The sequence below is a fragment of the Pavona decussata genome, unplaced genomic scaffold (genome assembly GCF_977016875.1).
Source record: "Pavona decussata unplaced genomic scaffold, jaPavDecu1.1 SCAFFOLD_324, whole genome shotgun sequence".
NCBI lineage: Eukaryota > Metazoa > Cnidaria > Anthozoa > Scleractinia > Agariciidae > Pavona > Pavona decussata.
The window spans coordinates 1,560,701-1,586,422 of record NW_028145713.1 but is presented as its reverse complement, the minus strand read 5'-3'; the positions used below and the strand labels follow the sequence as shown (position 1 = coordinate 1,586,422).

General features: G+C 38.4%; 1 protein-coding gene across 1 annotated transcript in view; it reads left to right on the top strand.

Annotated features, from left to right (window-relative positions):
• Positions 1–6,262: 6,262 nt before the first annotated feature.
• The window catches only part of LOC146453735 (WD repeat and HMG-box DNA-binding protein 1-like), a 33,514-nt gene continuing 14,054 nt past the window's right edge, over positions 6,263–25,722 (top strand). Inside the window, exons 1-19 of the mRNA XM_085096274.1 lie at positions 6,263–6,430; positions 7,943–8,054; positions 9,214–9,270; positions 12,408–12,499; positions 13,441–13,549; positions 14,730–14,780; positions 15,121–15,167; positions 15,986–16,034; positions 17,402–17,434; positions 17,789–17,848; positions 18,300–18,406; positions 19,416–19,500; positions 20,329–20,370; positions 20,801–20,981; positions 21,099–21,205; positions 22,283–22,369; positions 22,958–23,142; positions 23,647–23,728; positions 25,436–25,710. Coding sequence (XP_084952400.1) covers positions 6,354–6,430; positions 7,943–8,054; positions 9,214–9,270; positions 12,408–12,499; positions 13,441–13,549; positions 14,730–14,780; positions 15,121–15,167; positions 15,986–16,034; positions 17,402–17,434; positions 17,789–17,848; positions 18,300–18,406; positions 19,416–19,500; positions 20,329–20,370; positions 20,801–20,981; positions 21,099–21,205; positions 22,283–22,369; positions 22,958–23,142; positions 23,647–23,728; positions 25,436–25,710 — 1,838 coding nt within the window. The 5' untranslated portion in view covers positions 6,263–6,353. The remainder of the gene's footprint in view (positions 6,431–7,942; positions 8,055–9,213; positions 9,271–12,407; positions 12,500–13,440; positions 13,550–14,729; positions 14,781–15,120; positions 15,168–15,985; positions 16,035–17,401; positions 17,435–17,788; positions 17,849–18,299; positions 18,407–19,415; positions 19,501–20,328; positions 20,371–20,800; positions 20,982–21,098; positions 21,206–22,282; positions 22,370–22,957; positions 23,143–23,646; positions 23,729–25,435; positions 25,711–25,722) is intronic.

The following is a 25,722-nucleotide window of genomic DNA, read 5'->3' as shown; positions in this document are numbered from 1 at the left end:
GTCACAGGAAGAATTATATATACTGTTGGAAAACTTCTTGCGTGAAAAAACACTTCATGATGCAGTAATGTACATATTTTTTTTTTCAGATAACAATAACAATAAAATAATAAAGAAGTATTTACATTGTGATGAAGAAATAGATAAGCACAGTAAAGGAAAAAGAAAAGAAAAAAGAAAAAAAATGTTTCTATCTAAAACAGGTTAAAAAGGTTCGATCTATTTTACAGTAGGGTAACAACTTTGTTTCTAAAGTAAATCAAGCTTTGACAGCCTAAGCAACGTTAATTTCTGGGAGGCTGTTTAAGAGCCTAGCAGTATTGTCCTGAAATGTCCCATTAGCTCTCGGGACTGTCAATCTTATCTGGCCGTGTATGTGACCGCAGATCTCTTCAGTACACTTATTAGTGTGTAAGTTTCTAGTTTAAGTTGTCCGGCTAGTTTTCCGGCATTAAAGCACGAATTTAGTACAGTGAGGTTACCTGTACTTTCATTGATCGGTAGCCAGCCAAAGGTTTACTCCATCTCATTTTATTGTTATGTAATTTCACACCTTCCTTTCTTTATATAACGTTAAAGATCTTTGTCATCTACAAAGTTTTACCACAAAACTCGCACCCTTTAACCCTTTCCTGCCCGAGACCCACTTTAGTGGGTCCTCAACTCATAACTTGGTCAGTATTTGCTCAATTACAGTGAAATTTTGTAAGCAAATTGGTCTTGGAAAGATCTTTGTATTTCAAAGGAAAAAATGGTCCCTTCTCGTATCTATGATGTGGTCTACCACCCCTATGATTTCTTGAATACTCTCATTTAATGCATTTACAGACTCTCACATATCTCAGAGTGTTCTATGCATTAAAAGCTTCAAAATAAGCTACAATTTGGAGGTACAGTCGAACCTCCTCTAACGGCCACCTCTCCACAACGGCCACCTCTCTACAGCGGCTACTCTTTTTGGTCCCGACGGACAGTCCATACATTAGTTCTTGTTTAAGCCTCTCTACAACGGCCACTTCTCTACAACGGCAACGGCCACTAAAGTGCGTCCCCAACTGCCAAAATAACCTCTCGACAACGGCCAGTTCTTTCAACGACTGACGAAAACGACAAGAATGGTCACGAAATTTGATTCGTATGGCGCGTCGATGATTGATCGCGGCAAGTCTTTCAATTCATTTAAGATTAAATGTAAATACATTGTTTTTTTTTGTATACGTAAGAACCTTTTCTTAGAACATACTTAGAACGTAACATGCTCGTAGTCTAATTTTTTTCTTACGTTATTTTCGAGTTGGTTGGAGGAACATCATGTTTTAATGATATACGTATTTTGCTAGTTTCATTTATATGCTGCAGTAAGCATAAATTGTCTACAATACTTATAACGAATGTTGCGAACCTTGCTCGTTTCGCCTTGTTCACGTTTTGATTCAAAAAATTATTTACGTTTTATTGTGTATTTTATTTTAATATATTTTTAAAGATTGGATAACCATTATAGGTCACAGTAAGCATGAACTTGGCACAATATATAGACATGTTGTACCTCCCGAAATAAAGATGTCATATTACACCCCTACCTCCCCATAACGGCCACCTCTCCACAATGGCCACTTTCTTCTGTCCCCAAGGTGGCCGTTGTGGAGAGGTTCAACTGTATACCTATCACATGAGCCGATCAGTGAAATTTTGTAGTTTTTATTTTTCATGTTTAAAAGCCATTTCTATCAAAGAGCTGACTTCCCTCAGTTATCTTGATTTCAAGAATGAATTACACTCATCAAGACCTTTTAAAAGGCATATTACATTATCAGGCTGGGTTTTTCTTCACCGTTTCGGCAAATCGGGCCAAAACATTTGGTAACGAAAGGGTTAAGCAGTGACGACACTGTGCATTCCGGGTTGTGCGCTTAGAGACTTACAGATACGAGGTTTAGGTTCGCTAAGTTAGCAACTGACGTGCATACAGTCAAAGTCAAGATTACTTAATAGAGATCTGATTAAGTTGTGACAACCGCTCAGAAGAAAGACGTCCCTTAAGCAAACAAGTTTGTCGTATGAACCTAGCTAATGGCCTTAGCTCCCACGAGTCTCGTGTAGCTTAGTGGTAGAGCATCCGAACTAGTTATCGGAAGGTCCTTTTTATAACGCAAACTTTCTGGACTGCTTTGTCACGAATATCTTTTTGGGGGTTCCACTGAAAGTCACCGTGTTCCATTCTACTTCAATAAGGTGCGTAAACTGTGCCGAAATCTTTCGGTGCCCAAAACTCGAGTTGTGCGACGGCTTTTTTGCGTATTTCCTCCATTCAAACGAATAAATAGGGTATCTGGATTTATCAGATTTGAAAGAAATTTGGCCCTTTTGTTTAATTATCACATTTCAATGCACCAAAGTGTGTGAGGTTCAGTTTTCCGAAATTGCTAATATTTTCTCTATAGCGTCCCAGCGCGTTACAGTCAAAAAAAATGTTAACTGATTTTTCGAGCTTCATAACAGATTTTCTCAGGAACCAATGGAAATATAGAAAAAGCTAAGCCCACACACTTTGTTAGCTTATTGTCTCATTATTGATATAGTACAATTTGTTTGAATGTTAACGAAAAGGCTCGTAATTTTTTTTTTTGGCAAACACTGTCAGTTTTGCGTTTGGAGGATTGCACGCTCCTATATCCTACCTAAACAAAAACGGTTTTCAAAAAGTTGTATGTACAATTCTCCATTTTATAACCTTAACGGTGATATATAGTTTTCCAGGATTTATTTTAAATTAGCGCGCTCAGAAAAAAATTTACGAAGGACGCCCTCGAATGCATACAGTAACCTTAAAACGATACAAGTTGGGCGCTGTTGAGCGGAAGAACGGCAGGAAAAGCTTCGGAGAACACTAAGCTTGCTGCGTGGCACTCGTTGAACAGTGTGAGGATACAGGGTCGTTGTAACTCGTCTGCAAAGGCGAAGGAGTAATAAATTTTTAGCAAAACTAGAACTCTTGAAATGTCTATTCCTCAGATCTACTCACAAACACACTGGTAGGTAACTCTAGATCTGTGTAGCGCGGTACGAACAATCGGAGTAATTCAAAGTTGTACAATGCACAAGCTTGTTTTTATATGATCACAGTATCGTGGTTAGTTGAGCGGTCTGGAAAGCCCTTCAACTAAAATTAGTTTTGCAGCAGAGCAAATGGCTAAATTAGACGTTATCAGTGCTACTTTTTACAACTCAAACCTTAGAAAAGGCTATTGAAACTGAAAACAGGACAATTCCTCGCATAAATGTATGTCCGGGCTCCCTCCCGCCTCCCTATCAGATGGCTTAACATTGATATACATAATAAATGCCCCGCAAAAGTTTACAAGTCAATTTTTTGGGTCTTGTATGTACAGTAGAATCCCGCCTTACGGCCACCTCGTTATTACGGCCAATTTTTTTTGGCCCGGCAAAAGGGCTATACAATTTCTTATACAAAAAACCCTCGTTAATACGGTCACCCGTTAATACGGCCAACGGCCACATTTTGAAATCCCAAACTGTACAATCCTTTAAAATTTCACCCGGTTAATGAGGGAAGTCACGCTAAATTTAGAAAACCAAAACGCCTGTAACACGTCAATTTCATTACATTAAAAAAAAAAAAAAAAAAAAAAAAAAAAAAAAACCGTCAATTTCATTGACCTCTGTCATTTACCCTGATCAAACAACCCATTTACTTTACAAAGTAAGCAACACTCCTCCCTGTTTTCATTACAAATATGACAAAGAAAACACAGTAAATCTTGACGCTAGCATCCGCTTTTAATAGGCAAATTACGAAGCGATTAAGTCAATGTGCTTCGCAACAAAGACGGTCGATACTACCAAGTTCAAGTATTTTGTACAATTCCGTACATCTACATTTCCATTGATTATTAAAGATACGGAGTTGTTCAGGAAATGCGAATGCGATATACTTTGTCATTTGACCCTGCCCTTTTAATACCTAAAAAAACCTAATCTATTTAATCCAGTGTAAGAAATGCCACTCCCAATACATTGGGGAGACAAAGCGCAAACTTAATGAACGTTTCGGGGAGCATCGCAGATATATCCTGAATCACCATCAACTACTCAACCCTACTACTGTCTCGCTACATTTCAACCAACCTGGCCACTCAATCAACGACGTCCAACTAATCCCGCTTGAACTTATACGCAGCAAACGTGACTCAGTTAGAAAGGCTCGTGAAGCTCATTTAATCAACAAAGCTAAAACATTGCACTCTCTTGGTATAAATAGACGTGACGAAACACGCCAATGACATGTCTCACACTTGTAACTTAGTCCTAAACAACCAATCATTGTCATGCATTTTATATTTTAAATCTTCTTTGTAACGATCCTTTTATGTTTTTCACTTTTCTTTTCGTTCAGCCCCCGAGGAAGGTTTGTATTGCAAACCGAAATATCGGGCAAACATTTGTTTGTTTAAAAAACAAATATATTTCGGTTATTCTAGCTTTTGTTGTTTGTTCTATCAAGCTCGTCACCTCCGCCGTTGGGATCAGTCTGCCGTTAATATTTTGTATTTGAGATAATTTGCTGATCCAGGTCTACAAGTGATCCGGCACCACTCATTGGTTTGTCGCTGTGGAATTGCAGATTTTATTGTATTCAATACGGGTTAATACGGCCAATTTTTTGGGACACATTGGTGACCTTTTTAACGGGGTTCTATTGTAGTTTAAATCTTTATGCCCGAAGCCACCTCAGTGTCGCCTTCTTTTCAGAAGGCAAAGATCGAAAACCATAGGATCACATGCAGAAAAACTGCCAGTCCAGGAGTAGCCGTAGCTTGAATTAGCTAATCTCGTACCCAGATCTCAGTCGGAATGGGAGATCTGGGTACGAGATAATGAATTAGCCAAAGCACAAGTTCTGAAAATTCTAAACAGAGGCTATTTTCATACAGTTCTTGTCAATGTGTATTTACGTAATTATGTGACACTGAAGGAAGAAATCAGAATAAAATACGTTACAACACAAATTCACAAGATAATTTCCCTAAATTCTAATATATACAAACAAGTTCTTGTTCTCATTCAGAAAAGTGGTAAGTGGCTTTCTTGTGAAAGAACAGCTTCGTTCCCAGGCCTTATCGCGCTAATCGAGCGAGCGGAGCCCCGCGGCCTGAGTAGACTTGCCTGTCTGCAATTTGCTAATATCTGCTTTTCCCGCATCGTCATAAACCGCACAAAATTAAAATACTTCTGTATTAGTAGGCACCAGGATCAGCTTAATCGAGCTTTGAACAACTGGACCCTGATTATACTGTATTTCGATACGTAAATGTTAAAATTATGGCTAAAAATAATAGGGCGGTAAAAAAGACCAAAACTTCCATGATAGGCTCTCTGAATAAAACGAGCCTTTTAGTGAAAATTTTGTTAATAGAGTAGCGTTGTTTGTTTCTTTTCGCTGAACCGATGAGTCGATCCGTGACTGCATTTCAATTAAGATTTGTTGTTGTGATTGACCTTAGGCAAGATGGAGTTAAAAAATGGTGAGATGTGTTTTCAAAGAATCAAGCTTGTGTATTGTTTGAAAAGTAAATCATCTAAAAAAAGAGCAAGGCTGATTTCACGGTCAGGGACTGCAGCCTTTGACACACATCACACATCACCTATATTTACCCTCGGATTTTTTAAGAGTAGCTTATGCAGCTAATATCTCCTAGCATTTACCCACCCAACCATGGGAGTGTAAACACAAAGACTAGACCACGACACCGGGAACTACGTCCCCTACTCTTTGCGAACAGTGAGTGGGTTCTTTAACGTCCCACGGAGTTAAAAAAGGATCTAGTATTGCATTGAATTGTTACGACTGCTTCATTAGTTTTGGCACACTGCCATGGCTAATGAAAAAATAAATATTGGCGATGATCTAACACCAAAACCAGACCTTTGCAGGGCGTGGGGGAGGTTTCTAGGTTAGCCCGGGGACGAACCATTGGCCTCCTGGACGAACCCACCACATCCCTGAACCTCCTTCCCTCCCAACCCCCCCCCCCCCCCTCCCCACTTGCCTACGCGCCTGAAAATGGCATTTTTTGCATTATTATCTCTGAAACATTCGTGGTTTCGTGGTTATACTTCCAAATTCCTTGCTAAGATCTCTTTTTTTCGCCAGCAGCTTTTTAGAAGGCACCGGCCGTAAGCGGCCGAAGAGAACTGGGCATGAGACATACCACAATGCCATTCGGACCATACTGGCGGGAAAGTTGCACGATCGACGCGGCAAGACTTCCATAATTCGAAGGAAAACAATTCATGTTTCGTCTTCTATTTTCCCATCTGGAAAACGAAAAATGTCTGTAGATCGCAAACCTATGAGGTTCGCTCATAGCGAAGGACATACGGATGTGTGTTACGACGAAAAGGGCGAGTAAGTACAGCGATTTTAGTGTAATGGGACCGCGTTCGCTTGCATGATGTGCGATCCACGTACAGTATAATTATAAAGCTTAAAATTTATTTGAGTACAATCGGAAAAATTCGAACAAATCTTATGAATCCGACTTTTTCTTCCATTTAAAAATTAAGACGTAACAAGCCGGGCGTCTAGAGACAAAGTTGACCGCATCGATCGATATATTGGGATCAGTTTGTCGCCGTTGATCGCGCAATCAAAAATTTGAGCAGATGTTTGTGTAATCGTATTTTCTAATGGCATTTGAGTGATTTGACCGCTACTCGGCAATTGACTTGTTCAAAAACCTAGCAAACTATCCGATCATTGAAACCGATAATTGATGACAATCAATAGCAATCAATGATCAATGAAAATCGATGGGGAATCGACGGAATTCCGATTGTTGATTGTCATTGATTGTATGCATCAAGTAAAAATCCAGGCTGTATTTTATGTTAATAGGAAACCAATTCATCAGTTGGTGGTAATCAATGACAAGGAATGCTGAGAAAAAATAATAAAAAAAATATATTATTATGACTTCAGTGGGTGCTATATGATATAATTTTAGCGACTGATATCTGACAAAATTTGTTTGGCCCTTCCAAAAATCTCGACAAAATTTGTCTCTGCCAAATTTTCAATTTGTCAAGTGGGGTGCACTGAGACACAGCAAAATATTTGTTAACCACAAGTGTCAATCACACGGAATAAAAGACCATTGCTTGCTGTTCACGGGAAAGGTTACATGAGATCTTAGGAGTCATGGGCTTATGGTGATTTTTAACCGCTTCGATCGAATATGTTGCCGCGGCATATTATTGCTTGTATTCTAGTTTTTTTCTTCCTAGAATTCGTTCAACTCCAGCAGAGGCAGTTGCTACTTCTACTATGCCAGTGGAGGCTTCACCTTGTTCGACTGCAACTGGTTCTAAAGTACCACAACAGATTTGTCAATAGAGGGCGGCGGGCCTCATCCTTATTATTGAAACCTACCTAGGCCTTGCAATTCTTGGTTTGAAATTCATTTTCATAGGCGTAATATCCCGAAGAATTCTTTTAGTGATAATAATAGAAATGACAGGCCTGCACCACTCACTGCGTTATGTTGTGTACATTTTTATGAACGCTGCCTTATATTTTTGCATTTTTTTATATTTTCTGAAATACTCCGACTAAAAATAGAGATCAAATATTCTTGATTGACATTTTCCTTCAAATCATGGCGTGTAAATTAACAAATTTGTTAGATTTCATACCTGACAAAAATTTGTCCTGCTCCGAGGCAGGACGACGGGGTCTTTGAAGTTTGGTAAGCCTTGACAAAATTTGGTAGATCTAAAAATCACCGGGCGCTCTTGTCTCAGGGAACTGGTAACAGATTTTTTTCGCAAAATAAACAAAAATTTGCCCAGTGTGTCCGGGCCCTATAAGTAGCCAGTTTGCCTAAATAAGGGGAAATGTTTTTTTGTTCTTCTGATACAGTTATCTCTTGACGTGTGGCTCTGATGGCGATGTGCGTATTTACAAAGATTTTGATGACAGTGATCCTGAGTCAGTCAGAGCTGGAGATAATGTAACTGCTTTGGCAGTGAAGGTGAGAACACACAGTCAAAGTGTTAAATAAAAAGGGGGGGGGGAGGGGGAAATGTGTTGCAGTTTAAAATTTTTTTTTCGGTTAACTGCACCTTTCAATAAGCATGCAGATTCTGAAGTTCAAGATTCAATCAACCGTTACACTTTTCACTGCCATCAATCGCTACAGCAGACCTCTAAGCATGGTTCAATTAGGTCAAAAGGTCATGTTTGTGCACTATGATTGGCGGATTTGGATCCACTTTGTCGGTTTCTGTATTTTTTGCAGTCAGCCAGTTGTTGCTGCAATAATAATGATTGACAGCAGTAAAATATGCAAATCGTTAGTTGGGTTGAAGTTCAGAGTCTGTACAGTGCATGATCTTGAAAGGCACAGTAAAAATTATGGTTATGAATACTGAAAAAGGGAAATAAAAATTAAACTGGTTTGAAAAATTTTCAACCAAAAAAAAAAAAAAACCAACAACAAACAAACAAACAAAGGAACAAAAAATGAAAATTAAACCACAACATATACACTTGACAGAGAGAGTGATCTGGCATCAAATTTCGTTCCTTGTCGTGAGGGAATTTCCCTGTCAGAATTTTGTTTCTTCAAGTGGATTAAAAGTGACAGTCATATAATTATGTTAAATAATGTAAGGGTTCTAGGAAGGACAATAAATTGTTTTAACATAGGTGAATTGCATGGTAAGAACAAAAACTTTCATTGACACTCTGTACTTTACCTACTGTTCTTTCATTTTAATGTAAAGCACGTTTTCTTAAGATGTCAAATTTGAAAAACGTAAATTATGCTTTACTAAGGGTGTGTTCCTTAGGGATGATCCAGATCAGGATCAATGATCCAAGAGCACTCGGATCATGGTGCATCAAAGGAACTGAGAAATCCACTCTGGGCAAGGATTCGTCGGTTGCTTTGATTCACCATGATCGGAGTGATCTTGGATCAGTGATGCTGATACGGATCATCCCAAAGCAACCTTATCATCTGTCCTCATTTCAATTTACAAAATGTCTGTTGCTGTTTCAATGCTTGTTGCTTGCTAGTTTAAAGGTTCCACAGAATGGTCTCACAGTCAACATCAGGCTAGAGTGGACTCTTATTGGCCCATTTATGTGAAATAGCTGATGATTAAGTTTGTGTCTTCTTTTAACAGAATAAGAAGATTGTTACTGCATCAGACAATTCTGTCCAGGCCTTCACTTTCCCAGAGGTAAATGAATAAAGAAACAAGAAGGTTTTGTGTTGTTGTGTTAATCTGTGGTAACTATGAAGCAAAAGCGGAAACTCCAGACAGGTAGGCAGTCTTTAAAAAAAAATCTAGGAGGAATGTATAATTTTCAGTACATGCATAGAGAATGAAAGATAATCAGAGTATGTTCATTGTGTCAGAGAATTCAGACAACAAGATACTAAGTTGGAAGCAACTTATATTTCGGTACGAACTAGGTCTCACACAAACGTACTTAAATGCGTATTCTTAGTCTGATGGTGGTATAGTTTGTACCAAAATGTAACTTGCTTCCAACTTAGTTTCTGTCATTTGTTGTCTGAATTCTCTGATACAACGGACATATTTGAATTACATTTGTATCTTTCATTCTCCATGTCAGTGCTGTCAATAAGGGCCGGTAGCCGGCCAAAACAGCTGGCTACCGGCCAATCTTCAGCCGGCTACTTTCGTCTCACTTTACTGTTAATTTTGGTAAGAAACTTAAAATAAGGAAAAGATCCAACAAACATAATTGTGAGACATCCGCCTCAAACGTCTGAGTCGAAATAAAGGCGCATTTCAGGAGTTTTAAACGTGTTTACCTTTGCCACGCGCGATGGAAATTGATCGAAGGGGTCGTGGAACACCTGCGACATTTTCAGAGAACAGGATCCAGCAAGAAACTGGCTTAAAATAATGAAAAGATCCCATAAAAATAATTGTAAAACATCCCCCTCAAATGCCTGAGTCTAAGTAAAGACACATTTCAGGAGTTTTAAACGTGTTAACCTTTCGGTGGAAGTATAAAAAGTTGAAGCAGATCGAGGTGATCGAAGGGTCGTGGAACACCTGGGACATTTTCACAGGACTAGATCCCAGGCTTTCGCATGTGCCAAAACATGAACTTAAAACATTGAATGTATTTTTTTGAATCAGCATTTGAAGATTTATCATTTCACTCTTTTCTAAAAGCCAGTGATTGAGATTTTGAGGAAAAGAACGCTTGTAATAAACATAGAATATGGTTAATATACATGTAGTCGTAATTTTGATTGTTCTTAAGGCCCAAATACTGTCTGGAAAACGTTGAAAATAGCATTTCCAAGCATCTAAATTTCAAAATTTTCTGGGGGGGCATGCCCCCAGACCCCCTATAAAGCTCGCACCTTCGGTGCTCAAAAAGTAGGCTACGCCTACTTTCCCGGTGGGGACGTCTACTTCAAAATTTATTGATAGCACTGTATGTGCAGGAATGTTTATTTTCTGGAACTTCACAATGTCACTGCTGAAACAGACTGTAAGTTGTTTCTCTTGGTGTCTGGAAAATTTATAGGATGAAACACTCTTCCTTGTGTTTGATATTATGTAAATGGCCTTTAGCCTTTGTAAGCTTATTTTGTAGGATGATGCAGCAAATCTTGTGGTGATAATAATATGCTATGAAAAGTACAAGTCATGTAGTATGCAATAGGAAACTACCAACCTCGCAGGTGACTACATTTGGTTAAGACTGGACTGAGCTGACTTGGTTGTCACTTCAAAGTACAGTTAACTCTGACCTTGCGGATACCTCACTATTACGGACACCCCGATAACACAGACAGCAGCTAAATCCCTGGAAAACATAAATATTATTACAGACCATTACAACTTCACGCCGATTTAAGTGTGTCATTGAGAAATGGGTGACTCCGCTGGATTCTGTTGCCTGAAGGCTCTCTTTATTCCTTTGGGCATTCACTTCGGCAGCCGCGAAATTAGCTCGTTTTTACTCGGTTGAGAAAAGGTGAGAACTTTGCAGGAAGACCAAGATGTGAATTCAAAAGACAGGAACAATTGTCTAATTAAGGAGCCTTGAGCCGCGAAGTTGCGAGAGTTTTCCTTTGTTCTTGTTATCAATAGGAACTGCGAGGAATCACTGCAGACGTTTGATGGTTTTAAGTTCTTCGCAAAATACTTTAAGCTGTTATTTATATTAGTGAACGAAGAGTCTTTTGAGAGCTTTAAAAAGAGATCCTAAACGTGGTGTTTTGATCACTGTAAGCCGAGTTTCGATATTTTTCGCCAAGCGGTGCTTAGAGCGGCGAAGTTATTATGCTTAATTAAGTTTGTGCATGGCATCATCATCTTCCCGACGCGTGGAAATCAATACCATCTGTTTAATGATAACTTTTTTTTACGAAAAAGCTAAAACATTGATTTGTTTTCCCTAAAAAAAGCACCTAAGGAGCTATGAAAGAGTCAAAAGAGTTCCAATTGTAATTCACTGTAAGCAAACTGGTATTTGATGTTGTGCGCTTTGTTTGTTACGAGTGAAGACGCGGTCGATCGTAATTAAGTTTATGTTTCTAAAATACTTACTTCTAGCGAAGAGATTCCAAAAAATCAGACCAAAAAAAGGAAGAAACAAAAGGGAAACTCAGCGTGGAAGTCGCATTCTGATTATACTTAATGACGCATTGACAAACAATAACATCAGCTGTTTGGCCTATGTAGGCACGCGCTCTTTTCAGTTGACCTTATTTACATTTTATATTCAGCGATTCTCTAACTTTTAGCTGAAAAGCGAGAATCCGTTATAGATCGCTGTCATTAAAGATGACAGATAAACAAATCGGCAAATCCATGTATCCATTTAGCGAACGAAATTTGTATATTGATTATTCGTTAGTTTGCAGGACGGGAAGTTGTTTTTAAAACTCGCGATACTGGAGCGGCGCGTTGTGAGTCGATGTGTTTATGGTGACTCATTTCTCTAGCCTCCCCAGGGAGCTTCGACAGGCCAGCAGAAAGCTCTAAAACAAAAGATAAAATATCTCACCTACTTCAAAGGCTTTGCGATCTTCGGAAACATGCTCTATTGTCGGAAATTGTTCGACAAAAGAGAGAACAATAGCTTGAATATATGAATACTTAACGACCCCAAAATTTGGGGTACACACTTAAATCGGCGTGAAGTTGTAATGGTTTGACTGAAAATAATAAATTCCCGCTATTATGGGCTCTCGCTATTAAGGACACTAACTTGCGGTCCCGAGGGTGTCCGCAATAAAGGGAGTTGACTGTATTGTGACCTTCACATTGGTTTGAAATAATTTTTTTGGTGTTAATTATGTCATCCATGTTTTCAACGACAGGGGTCTCCTGATGGAATCCTTACCAGGTTTACGGCACCTGTCAATCATATATGTTTTAACCAATCAGGAACTGTTCTGGCAGCAGGATCAAGGTTAATGCATCCATTTGTCTTTCTGTATGTCTGTCTGTTTTGAGTGACACAAATTATATCATTTACAATCATTGCTTTTATCTATGTTGTTGTTTATTAATAAGAAACTTACAATAGTTAGAAAAGTATTCACCTTACATGTACACTGTAGCTAAGGAGCTTGTCCAATGACAGTTTACATGCACATTAATCTGATTTACAACTATATGATTGCTTAATACTATTTAGACCAAGGGAGGGGGTAGATTCAGGCCTTGACAACTTTGAACCTGTAGTGAGTAACTTTTTAAAAACTACATGTATTTTGAGCAAATGCTATCGGTGATGACACTTTAGGACTTTTTCAGAAATTTATTTGGGAAAAATTTGATGTGGTCAGTAAGTGTTTAGTGACTTTGATGTTACCGTGGCAACCAATTTTGGACAGGCCATTTTTTCAGAAAGTGGAAAATCCCTCAAAATGAATTAAAACTACTTTTCTTACTGTGACTTTTACATGTATGTTTCTATCTCATATAAAAAAAGCCTTGTCCCTTTACCATTTTTGATTACTGTTCGTTCAATAGGCCATTTCCGAGTTGCTGTGAACCTCACTATGAAAGCAAGACTTAAAGTGCAAAACTTTTCATATGAAAATTAGTTTTGTTAGCATATGACAGAACACTAATTTCATAACAAAAACCTTGCATTTAGCCTTGCTCTCATAAATATGAGGTTCAAAGCAACTCAGAAATGGTCTATTCCCCCCTCCCCGCCCTGCAGCCCCAGAAGACCAAAACAAAAAGAAAAAAAAAACGACGGCCTAGATAGGGTTAATTTAATGGTAGACAACTGTACAACATTAAACATGCAAGCTACTGTACAAAGGTACTCTTCTCAGTAAAGTTCAGTTTTTTTGACTAATGACTAATTATTACTAACATATACATCCAAATCTACAGTGATTTTAATGTCAAGGTGGTGACTGTGGGAGATGGAAGCCAAAAGATGCTCAAGGGTCACACAGCTCCGGTCCTCAGTGTTACAATAGACCCCAAAGACCAATACATTGTAAGTAAATTGAAACTTGTAAAGAAACCTTGACTAATAAACTTAATGCCCTGACAGGTCAAATAATGTGACCTTCTATCACCCACCTGAAATTATCCATACCCCGCCCCCCCAATGGAAGGCATTTTTCTTGTGGGTACTCTTGAAATTTTGGTGGGTGTACAGCGTGTGGCCAGATTTTCAAAACCCTGACCCACCCTATTTCAGACCAAAATATGAATTTTTCTGGTACCCTTTTCCAGACAATCAATTAAAGCAACTGACACACTCGGACACAAACCCACAGCCTGGCCAGTACCTTACGAATGCGCACAGCTATATCACCTGGGCAGTGGCAGCCATGAACAGCTGTTTTGGCCTTGTTGGGCCTCATCAGCACGGTATAGCTTTCCGGCAAAGGCTGTGTATCAGGCACTCTCTTTACTGCCAAGGCGGGTGTCACCTGGCCTCTAAAATTCATACCCATTTTCAGACCTGGTGTTTAGAATCCATACTTATTTTCAAACTTCCTGACCAAAATGGCTCAAAAAAGATACCTTTGGTACTGCACATACAATCTGTGCCTATATATACAGTGTTTAATGGGGAGTACCCCACTTCTCCCAGGTCCCTTAACCCTGGGTCTTGACAATCTGCAAGCCAGCTAGGCATGTGAGTGACATGCGAGGCAGACATGCAAGGCACTCAGGTTAGCCTAAGAAACACTCCGGTTAGCCTAAATAGCACTCAGGTTAGATGAAATAGCTCCCCGGTTAGCTAAACGGTTAGCATTTATGTTGGGGGTTGTTCATTCCTTGCATGCCTTGCACGTCTGCCTCGTATGTTTTGTTCATGCCTCGCAAATCTGCCTCGCATATTGTATACACTCCTTAACCCCTCTGGAAATTCCAGTTTAGATGGTTCATACTTTCCTTTGAATGTTTTTGTCCTTCAAGACCTTTCCACACTCTTTCTGAAATTTTCATTCCCTTCTGGGTGGGGGTGGGGAATAGATATTTTCCAGAACTTATACAACAAAGAAATGTAAAACATTAAATTTTGTGGAGTGTTTATCAAGATTTATACTAATTAAAGACTATTTGTTCTCAGTTACTTTAGACTAAAGGCATGATACTTGATTCAGGTAAAAGAAATATTGAGCTCATAATCGGATTGTTAAAAAATGTTTTGTTGTTTTCAGGCTTCATCAAGTTGTGATGGTACAGTGAAGATTTGGAAGCTGGATGATCAGGTGCGCAACTAGAAGATTAGAGCTTAAAATTGTGGTACCATTTGTTGGCTAACTGTTGGCCGTTTGATTGCCAACAATTTATTGCAGTCCACCAAAAGATTTATGGTGGAACTGTTAGATAATTCAGTTTTTCCCAAGCATCATTCTGTTTTAATTTGATCTCAAATCCCATGCTCCTTTGGTGAATTATTTTTGAACTTTCATCAAGTTTGAATCTGCTCAAGCTAGTTTAAATTCAAGAAAACCAGCTGCAATTCAAATCTTGGAATTATTGATAACAAGTTGGCTTTGAGTGGTGTTCTTGGTGTCAACATTTTATTTTGATTTCATTGTTTTTCAGACATGTGTGACAACACTCTCCATTCTTCCTAAAGTGAACGATGCAAGGTGTGTTGGTCATTATAAATATTTTAGAGTTCACATGAATTAAATTAAGCATCTAGTTTCTCAACTTACAATTTCACTTCTTGATTAAACATACAAGTTACGAGAAATTATGAAGCAATATTGATAACCAGTTTGACAGGTTTCCAACTCTCACCATAAAGGAATATACAGAGATCAACAATGAACAGAAGCATGACTTAAATGTACTTGTTGATATTGGGACTTGTCTTCTCCATAAATATTTTGATAATGTTTTTAATATTTTGATAGCCGCAGTGCTTAGGAAGTCAGACAGTCAAACCTCTTTGTTAATGTTATATGTTTTTTTTTAGCATTTTTGACCTTAGCGTGACCGTGCACAAACCACAATTAGATTTTGAAATGTGTTGGAGCAGTTGACCAATAGAAATGTTCCAGTTGAGATATTCCACTGTAGATTGTTATAAAAAAAAGGATTGTGCATGATGATGACCCGGCTTTCCAACACAATTTAAATATTTGCAGCACAATGCATTGTTATCAACTTTGAACTATTGGCAAGCTTTTATATCATTCAATAATCTTTATATGTCTGTACAGTAGGTGTTGGGAGGCTGTTGCCAGTTGTGATGGCTGGTTTAAAGGATTGCTGGTTGTAGAGATGTGGTCATTATATCAAGTGATACATGTAGCTAGCACTGTTAACCAGGGTTCATCTGTACTTATTATAATAACAACCAATTTACATGTTTGTAGAAATGTCACTGGCTGGGCTTTTGTGGTTACAAAACTTCACACTTAGTACTATTAAAATAAATTTCAACCACTGTTTTCTCTAGTATATCAAAGACCTTGTGTCGTCTTGCTTGGCAGCCAGGTAGTGGTAAGGTAAGTAAACTGTATCTAATATTAAGTACATTTTGGGGGGAAATCAAATTTCAAATTTGGAAATCAAAATTTTGAGTAAATAAATGAGTGAATGGACGAATCGCAAGAAAAATTAAATTATTGAATAAATACATGTAAGTAAACAAATAAAAAGTTAACTAGCGAAACATTTAAAAAAACCTGCCAACAAGTGAATAAACTGCCATTAAACAATTAACATTACCAGTAAATTGGTTTTTAATGGTTGCAATTGTGGAGGCGTGGTGGTATTAATAGTGGTTGGCGTATCAGACTTTTGATCGGAGGCTCGGTGTTTTGAATTGTTTGGGCTAGGTTGATCTCTGCATTACTGTGTTGTTTCTTTAGACAAGAAACTTTGCTCCACATTGTATCTCTTCACCCAGGTTTATAATTGGGTACAAGTGACATACTGCTGGGGGTAACCCTGCAATGGACTAGCATCACATCCAGGGGGAGTGGCAATACTCCTAATAAATTACATGTACTTCACGCTAAAGAAACCTGGTTAAGCTCCAGCCATGTGTACCACTTAGGCTTTCAAGAGACTGTAACTTTACCTGTATTAGAATGCTGAAGACCCACAAAAAACAAGTTACTAAATAAGTCTCTTGCAAAGAAATTAAAAGAATGGTTTCTAGGTGAATGCAAAGAAAATCACACTCATTTGAACTTCATCAAAGGTGACTGTGATGGGTTAATTACTTATAAGGTCAAATTGACAGAAAAATTAATAAGGCAGCAGGGGGGAGGGGGGAGTAGTTTCAGGCCTTTAAGAATAACTGATTAAAGGACAATTTTTTTTGCATTTCACTCAGAAGTGTTTGAATTTTGTTTGGCTTGTTGCCTACAATTAAATCAAATTAAAATTGTTCCAAAGCGTCTTTTGGACATCCTGCTTCTTTCTCTGCTTTTCATTCACTGGCTTACTATTTCAATGGCCTTGTTTTCTTGAGAACTAAATGTAAGCCAGTGGGAAGAAAACACTTTTGTGCAAACTGAAAAATCTCCTTAAAACTTAACATTAAAAGGTTAATGCTCTGAGCTGACTTCAGTTCTCAAAGTCCCTCAGTCTGTGAGAGCTTCATTATAGAAGGGTGACTTCCAGTGCAAGTTCAGTGGTTACAACAACAAATCTATTTGTGATTGGTGATTATGGCTCCAAATGGACCCTTTGGCAATTCAGAGACGTCTTTTTGGATTCATTTTGACATAATGTTGGCAGATACATGTACATGTAGTTAGTGTCCTCATCTGCGAATATTGATCTGCGATATTTTTAACATTCAGCAGTCTGTTAAAATATTGCTTAATGTGTTTTATATCCCTTCTTTTTCTTTACATTTCAGTATATAGCCGTTCCAGTGGACCAAGCAGTGAAGGTAATTTTATAATTAAAACTTTATATAATACTGTTTGACATTATAAATTAATTTTATAATTGATATTCACACATTTGTTTTGGGTACCACCTTCATCGGTTCAGTTGTGCCTTTATAAATTTCTTAAGTGGACAAATCAGTAGCTGTCTTAATGCCATCTTTCTTAAGTTGAAACCATTTAGTCTAGATGAGAAAATGAGAATCAGTGTGTGATATTTGCAGATTACAGACTATTCTTACTAATTTATAATCCTGATGTAGGTGCTGGTTCATGAGATTAATGTTTGACGTGCCCTCAAACAAGAATTGCAATTCCACGAGACAGATCCCTGTTATTGTGTTGTCTATTTCTAGATCTATGAACGGGACAGCTGGGAAAATGTTTTTAACCTGGACAAAGATGGCCACAGTGAGGTACACGTTTAAACTTTGAATACATCAAAATAAAGTTTCCTCTTCTTTCTTCTCACACCCTTCCCTCCTTCCTATGCTTTCTTCAGCCATTCATCTATACATCCCTAATTGTGCAAGCTTCCTTCTCTACCTGTCTGCTTCCTTCCTTCCTTCCTTCCTTCCTTCCTTCCTTCCTTCCTTCCTTCCTTCCTTCCTTCCTTCCTTCCTTCCTTCCTTCCTTCCTTCCTTCCTTCCTTCCTTCCTTCCTTCCTTCCTTCCTTCCTTCCTTCCTTCCTTCTTCTCCCCTCTCTTCTTCTCCACTTTTTTTCCTTTCTAGTTCCCTCATTTATTCTCTTCTTCCTTCCTTCCCTCCCCCTTTTTCCATCCTTCTATTTGCTTCCTTCACTTCTCTTTCTCAGCTTTTCTCTCATAATTTATTGTGTTGGATGAATTGAAAATCCTTCTTTTTCAGTTAGTGTCAATTGTTTCTTGGTCACCATGTGATAATTATGTTGCATCAGCCAGTATCAATGGGGAAATGTTTATCTGGAAGCTGTCTTCTCAAATGGTGATAGAAAGGTGTGTGAAAGATATTACATCTACAAACGGGCAAAATTCTTTGTGGATTATACTCAATAATATTGTTATCTGTGCATTCATTTCACGGTAAACTTGTGAAGAACATTTTCATAGAAATGAGGGGTAACAAATTAAAATAAATTTAAATCTTTTCAGAGTTTATTCCTAGTTTTATTAATCTTTTGAAGTCTCCTAAACTACTAGCTTACTTCAAGGTTGTACTTGTGTTCCTTTAATATGCCACAATGTATAATCATGGAAAAATTATTTAATTGCAGCTGGAAATTAAACTGAATTCACAGAAATCTTCCAAACTGTTTGTATTGAACATTATGGTACTTCTAAATGCTTTCACCCTGTTACATAATGTTTGGTACATATGAAGCCAATTATGATAAGCCACAACTGACCCACATATGCATGGCATTCTGTAGCGTGAAGGAATCAGGAACATTGCTACCATATCCCCCTTCCCACTCAGGTGGGACGCTGATTCATTTCAGGGTTACTGTGAGTAGTACAATCATGTAGGTTGCCAGTATTTACCTGGGCATAGAGAGACAATGTTGTATGTGTACAGGTGCATGCATTGTAGCCCAGTTTCTTGTCCAAAGAAACTATGATTACAGAGGGAGACCACAGACCTTCAGAACATGCCCAACATAGTCACCAAGGAAGCCAACCATGTGCCTGGGTTAATTAGAGGGTTACTTAAGAAAAGGTCAAGTTGCATTGTGAGCCTAAGTGGCCCACAGCTGGATCTTAACCCGGTTTCTGTAGCATGAAGCAACTAGGAGTCTTGCTACTCCTCCTGGATAGGATGCTAGTCCATCACAGGGTTACCTCCAGCAGTATGTCATCAGTACCCATCTACATACATGTACCTGGGTGAAGAGAGGCAATGTAGAAACAAAGTTTCTTGTCTAAGGAACCTCGCGCTGTAATTAAGTACTTACACGGAACTGTATAAAATAATTATTGAGCCTTGGTTTTCAATTTTGCTTGTCAGGATAAACCATGAGAGTAAGCAGACCATCTGTGGTTTAGCATGGAATCCTAAAGGAAACAAAGAATTTGCTTACACTGATAATCAGGTTGGTATAATTTATTCTTCACTCAATCAAAAGTTCTTGCCATGGATTGGAACTTGTAACACAGGTGTTCATTCTGTCTTAAGGTCTAATCATTGTTATAGCCTTCATTTTAAGTCTTAAATCTTTGCATGATTTTTATTCTTACAACCAATTTTCCATTCACTTCTGTAATTTTTTTTGTGACACAGACTAAAGCAGATTAATTATTTCTTTCTCTTGTTTTCTGTTGTGATTGTTACATGTAAGTCACACTTTGAGGGAGGCCCACACAAGTGGAGCTTATTTGCATAGCACAAAGCCACTAGGAGTATTACTACTCCCTCTGGATGGGATCTGAGTCCATCTGAGGATTATCCAGTAGCAGTTTATCATTGGTAATGCTTGCACAGCTTGGTAAAGAAAGACGTTAGGGAGCTTAAGCACAGAAGTTCACAAGCCACAGATAGCAATCGGAAGTGGAATGTTTCCTTTTTTGGCACATTTTTGCTCCTCATGACGGATGGGAAAAGCTCTTGTTGGACGTCTGTGGCTTGATGTTACAAACGTGATGGCATCAAAAATGCTCCAAAATGGAAAAAAATTGACTTCCGGTATCCAGCTGTGGTTCACAAACATCTGTGCTTAAGCTCCCTATTGTGGAGCAAAGTTTCTTGTCTGTGGAAACAACTTTGCAGTGCAGAGACCAAGCCAACCTTAACCCACCAACCTGTCATGCTACCCACGGCTACACCCAATAAAAGGTGCAAAATGCAACTTTTGAAATGTCTCTCTATCTCTTCATCTCCAGTGTTACGTTGGGAGGTTAACATTTGCTTTTTTTCATTACAGGGTCAGTTCGGTGTATGTGAAAATGTCATACCTAAAGATGACGTAAGTCAAGTTAGTTGTCTTGTAACGTTTTATATGTGTGTTAACCTTTGGTAATAAATTATTTTGAATGGTTTCTTGCTTGCAAAGGTGGTAAATGTAATATTAGCAATATCACCATAACTACCAAAACATGACAAGAGTAGACATTCATTTTAAAATAGCATGTTGTAGTTCTTCAAATGAATATTCTAATTATTTTTAATAACAATTATCACACTTCATGCAAGATACATTGTAATGATGTCATACGACCGAGAGTTACAAGCTACATTGTACTCATGTATCAATGACATCCCTCCATTTGGAATGTATTTTGAGGGCAGGGCGTGGGGGGGGGGGGGGGTGGGTGGGAGGAATGGCTATGCGAAAGTAGACAGAATATCATGCACATTCTGTAGATGTGACATTGAACTTACTTGTTACTTAATAGGGGAAAAGCTCTGGTAATGTTGCATCTGCCGACCACTCAATGGATGATAGTTTATTGGCCACAGCAATGGATGGCGACAGCGATGACGAGCAGCTAATCATTGGGAAGAAAAAACAAAGGAAGTCCAATGCTTGGATAGAAGAGGAGGCTGAGGATGATGATGACTATGATGAATTCAAAGGTAGAACACACGTAGAACTTTCTTTCAGCAGGTTAATCATCCAGAGAGGAACACCCTGCACCTAACCTTTTGGTCCCTGTTTGTGTAGACAGACTTCAAAGTTTTCTTGTTTTTCAGACATTCGCAAACTAAAGGCCGCCTTAGCTGCTCCGTTGGACTTTGGTGAAGGTGATGTTGATGGTGATACAGGCAGTGAAGTGTCTGCAGCACAGGCTCCTAAGAAGGTATATGATCACATTTTGCATTCAGTGTGCCTCTTGAAGCCCAAATTACGCCTAGCTTTAGCTGAATAAGGTGTGCAGTACATTGGGGCTAAAGGGAGGGCCTTGAGGACAAATAAGATTTGTGCATCTTGGTTGATGCACCGGTCAATATTTTATGTACCAATAATTATATACAGTATCTTTATATCTTTTTTGTGGTGCTGTTATTCTGCAATACTGCAGCTCTGGAATAAGCCCTGCCTAATCTAGTCACTCGGGTTTCAGCAAATCAGTAGCCTGGAAATATCACACAGCAATTCTATAAACCTTGGTTCAGATGACATTCAAACTTAATTTAACAACTAAAGTTATGTATGTCTAGTTAAGTGGTGGCAGGATGGTGCAACGTTAGGCTCCATTATTCCATTATTCATTTTCTACTACATGTAAATGATGTTATTGTCTTTTAAACAATCTACATTTATTCTTTAATTGGGCTCACAATTAATACCATCACATTTATTTCATTGCACATATGCCACACATTGACATTGAAATCCTAACAGTATGCAGGATGTTTGTTCCATGAAATTAGTTTAATGACCTTAACTCCTACAAGTCTCCTGTAGCTCAGTGGTAGAGCATCTAAACTAGTATTCTAGTCTAAGACTAGGTCTTAGGTTCGACTCCTGATAGGAGCACTCGGATTTCTTTGCCTGCACATGTCACTCACTGAATGATACACTTATTCTCTATGTACATTTATTAACTAGTAAAAATAGTTACTGCTAATGATTGTGAACTGATTCCTCATTAGTCTTTTTCAGTACCAGTCTAAAAATTTTGTCACCATAAGTCAACACCGGTGGTTTATTCCTAGAACTTACAGGGCCTGTAGAGATGATTGTGTTGCATTGTGCCATTTGTTTTTGTTTTTTTTAGTTAAAGTGAAATCCTTTCTTTCTTCTCACATTTAATTGTAAGGCTACGTCAAGTTTGAAATCATTAAAGCTCTAACATTTGGACATAAACTTGTTTGAAAAAAACTTTCAGAAAACTTTCACTGACTTAACAAGCCAATGTATTATTATATTCCAGGAAGTGATCCACACTCCATTTGTTCCAGTACTCCAGCCAGTATTCCAACCAAGCTCAACTCCAGCCCATCTTATGCACAGGTTTATGGTATGTAATCCTATTACTCTCTCAGGGGCCTCCAGTAAAAATCAGCGAAACAAGGACTAAACGTTATGGTGAAAGTATGTGCCCCTTTGTTGCATCTATTGTGTAGTAAACAAATGATTTTTTTGGGTGGTTGGTTTCTCTTCTGTATTACTGTTTTTCAAAGAATGCCAACTCGATATTTTGGCCTCGTTTTCTCTTAAAAAAAAAAAAACAACAACAACGACAAAGGGGAAACCAGCAGGAAAAATCCTGAACAATGTTCTGTGAACAACAAAGAACCCACATGCAAAAAGTCAGGTGCTTTTGGACGAAAAGAAAAAAAAAAAGACCCAAAAATGCACAGTTCATACCTCTCTTGCCCCAAAACCCTTCAATTACTTGCACAAAGTTCAGGAAAGTTGTGAAAAGCACTGACCTGGCTTGAAACTGTATTAAACTGTAAGGGAGGGTGGAGGCAGGGTTGTTATAACATGTCCGAAACAATAAGCACTGCTTTTCAAGCAGACCTCAATTAATTTTTCATGTTGTAGCTTTCCAGTGAACCCCAAATGATTGAGTTATGGTAAAATTAAAAGTGCTCTTTTCTAGGTATGGAATTCAGTTGGAATTGTGCGCTGCCATACAGAGGATGAAATATCGTCAATTGAAGTGGAATTTCACGACACAAGCACTCACCATCCCCTGCATCTGACAAATCATTTGAATCATTCTATGGCTGCCTTGTCTTCAACTGCTTTGTTGTTAGCTTGCAAAGCCCAAGACGATTTGCCAAGGTAAACTCAAGTTGTTATTTTATAAAAATGAAGAAAAAAGTATGTGTAATGCTTAGTAAAATGCCCAAACTCAGAGGCTCAGATTTTTAAATCCTTTAAAATCCTTTTTATCCTTTTTAAATCCTTTAAAAAGGATAGTTTTTCTGAAACTTACACCTCTCACAAACCTTATTCCAAAATGGCTTCCATTTTTTAAAATATCCTTTTGTTCGCATTCAAATAAGCCCATCTTACCTCGTTCTTAAGCACAAAAATCAAAAGAATATTTTACTTTGAACGAGGCAAGAAGGGCTTATTTGAATGCAAACAAAAGCAAATTAAAATGGTAGCCATTTTGGAATTAGGTTTATAGCTGGAGGAAAACCAAATACCAACTCCAATGTTTCTATCGTTGAGGTTAAAATCTTTTTTAAAAAGTCAAAACACTGCTTTGAACCTTCGAAAATCCCATTACAATAATTTTGCCTACAGTCAAACGTAAGGTTGTGTTACATTACTTTACAGCAAGCTAGTCTGCATCCATTTTGGAAGTTGGGATAATTCTAAAGAATGGACAGTGGAAATGCCATCAGAAGAATCCATTCAAGTATGTGTTCTTATTCTTGTAATTAGAAAAATGTGCAGTTGTCCTTGGTAAAAACATTACACAATAAAGAGAAGAATTAGACCTCACCGTGTCAAAGTTTTGATGTGACCATTAACGTCATTATCCAGGCAAACGTTCATACCATTGGGAAGTATTTCTATACATGCGTATTTCCTAATACAGATTGGAGTCAAGATTGTATGGGACAACGTTGATTGAATACGCGTATCTGGCATCCCCCGCAGATTTTGCAGGGGCGGATGACATCATCACCAACTTAGCAAAGGAGAGAGACCCTGGGATCGAACGAACGCACTCCCTATAGGTCTTATCACGGTTTTCGACGCCATATTGACGGGTAGGCAAACAGGCTTGAAATAACAGTGTTTGTATGGAAATCCGATGTCAAATAATTCTCATAAAACATCACTTCTGAAAAATTCATGAATTGGATACTTTTGGCACAAGGAAAAGGAGTTTAAGAAAAAAATTCGAGGGATGTAGCTGTGCCAGAAAGCGTCCAGTCGTGTTTTGAACTTTCCATACATTTGTCTGTAAAGCGAAACAGCCGTGACCGCTACTAAAAATAGTTCGCGGGAAAAAAATACAGGGAAATGTATGGAAAGTTCAAAACACGACTGGACGCTTTCTGGCACAGCTACATCCCTCCAATTTTTTTCTGAAACTCCTTTTACTAGTGCCAAAAGTTTCCAATTCATGAATTTTTCAGACGCGATGTTTTATGAAAATTATTTGACATCGGATTTCCTTATAAACACTGTTATTTCAAGCCTGTTTGCCTACTCTTCAAAATGGCGTCGAAAACTGTGATAAGGCCTATTCTTTGATTATTACTAAGTATAATTCCGTAATACTTGTGAAGGATGTTAGATCAAGAATTCATGCGGAGTGACAAAACCTATATTTGAGGAGGTTCTCAGTGACAAACTACATTCGTTACAAATGAATAAAGGGGTTGGTTTCTAAAGAAACTGTGGTGCTGCGTCGGTGAGGAGTAGAAACGAACGTCAGCACTCGAATCTCTTTGCAAAGGACAATTTATCTTTAGTTATCAACTCTGTTGATAAACCAAACATACATGTAATTGCAATGTGTGTGGTAATTTGAGCTATTTTTCACAGTTATTTGTTTTAAAAAAAGATAGAGTTAGCCACTAACATTCATAAGCCAGGAGCATCGTGCATACATGTATTTATCCCATGCCATAGAGAATACAGCCAATCAGAGAGCTAGAAACCCGTTGCATATTCTGCCGTATGCAACGGGTAGTATTCCACGAAACTATCCCGGCGTTCCTCGCGGCCTGTAAAGGCTTTTATACATTAAATGAGCAGTACCTATTCATATTTTTAATTGTTTTTATCAAAATTATGTACTTTCAAGAACCGTTGCCAATCTGTTGAATATTTTTTCACTGATTGTATTTGCTGGTAAAGCAATAAAGAGTGACGTTTTGTGTTTATTCAATGAGTGGCATGGAATAAATTATAGTTATGCAAAGCGTGAAATATCCCACTCGTGACTTGATTTTTCTTTGTATAGGCTCGTGTGTTTACTGAGAAAAATCAAGTCACTCGTGGGACATTTCACGGTATACCACTCAAAAGCACTGTATAACTAGTATGAATCTACCAAATGAAACTGTTGCTAAATTTCCGTACCATTTTCTGTATTGTTATCCTGTAGGCAGTGGCTGTTGGCAGCTCTTTTGCCGCAGTAGCAACCAACAAGCGGTTCTTACGTGTGTTTACCATTGGCGGTGTGCAGCGCCATATCTTCAGCCTTCCCGGTCCAGTGGTGTGTATGTCGGGTTACAAGAATCAACTGATGGTCGTGTTTCACCTGGATAACCCTCTGCCTGGTGAACAAGCTTTGGCAGTCAAATTCCTGGATCTGAGGCAGAACCTCATCACGGAGGAAAGGGTGACGTTAAGTGAGAAGTCAACACTGGCATGGCTTGGGTAAGGTTCAGA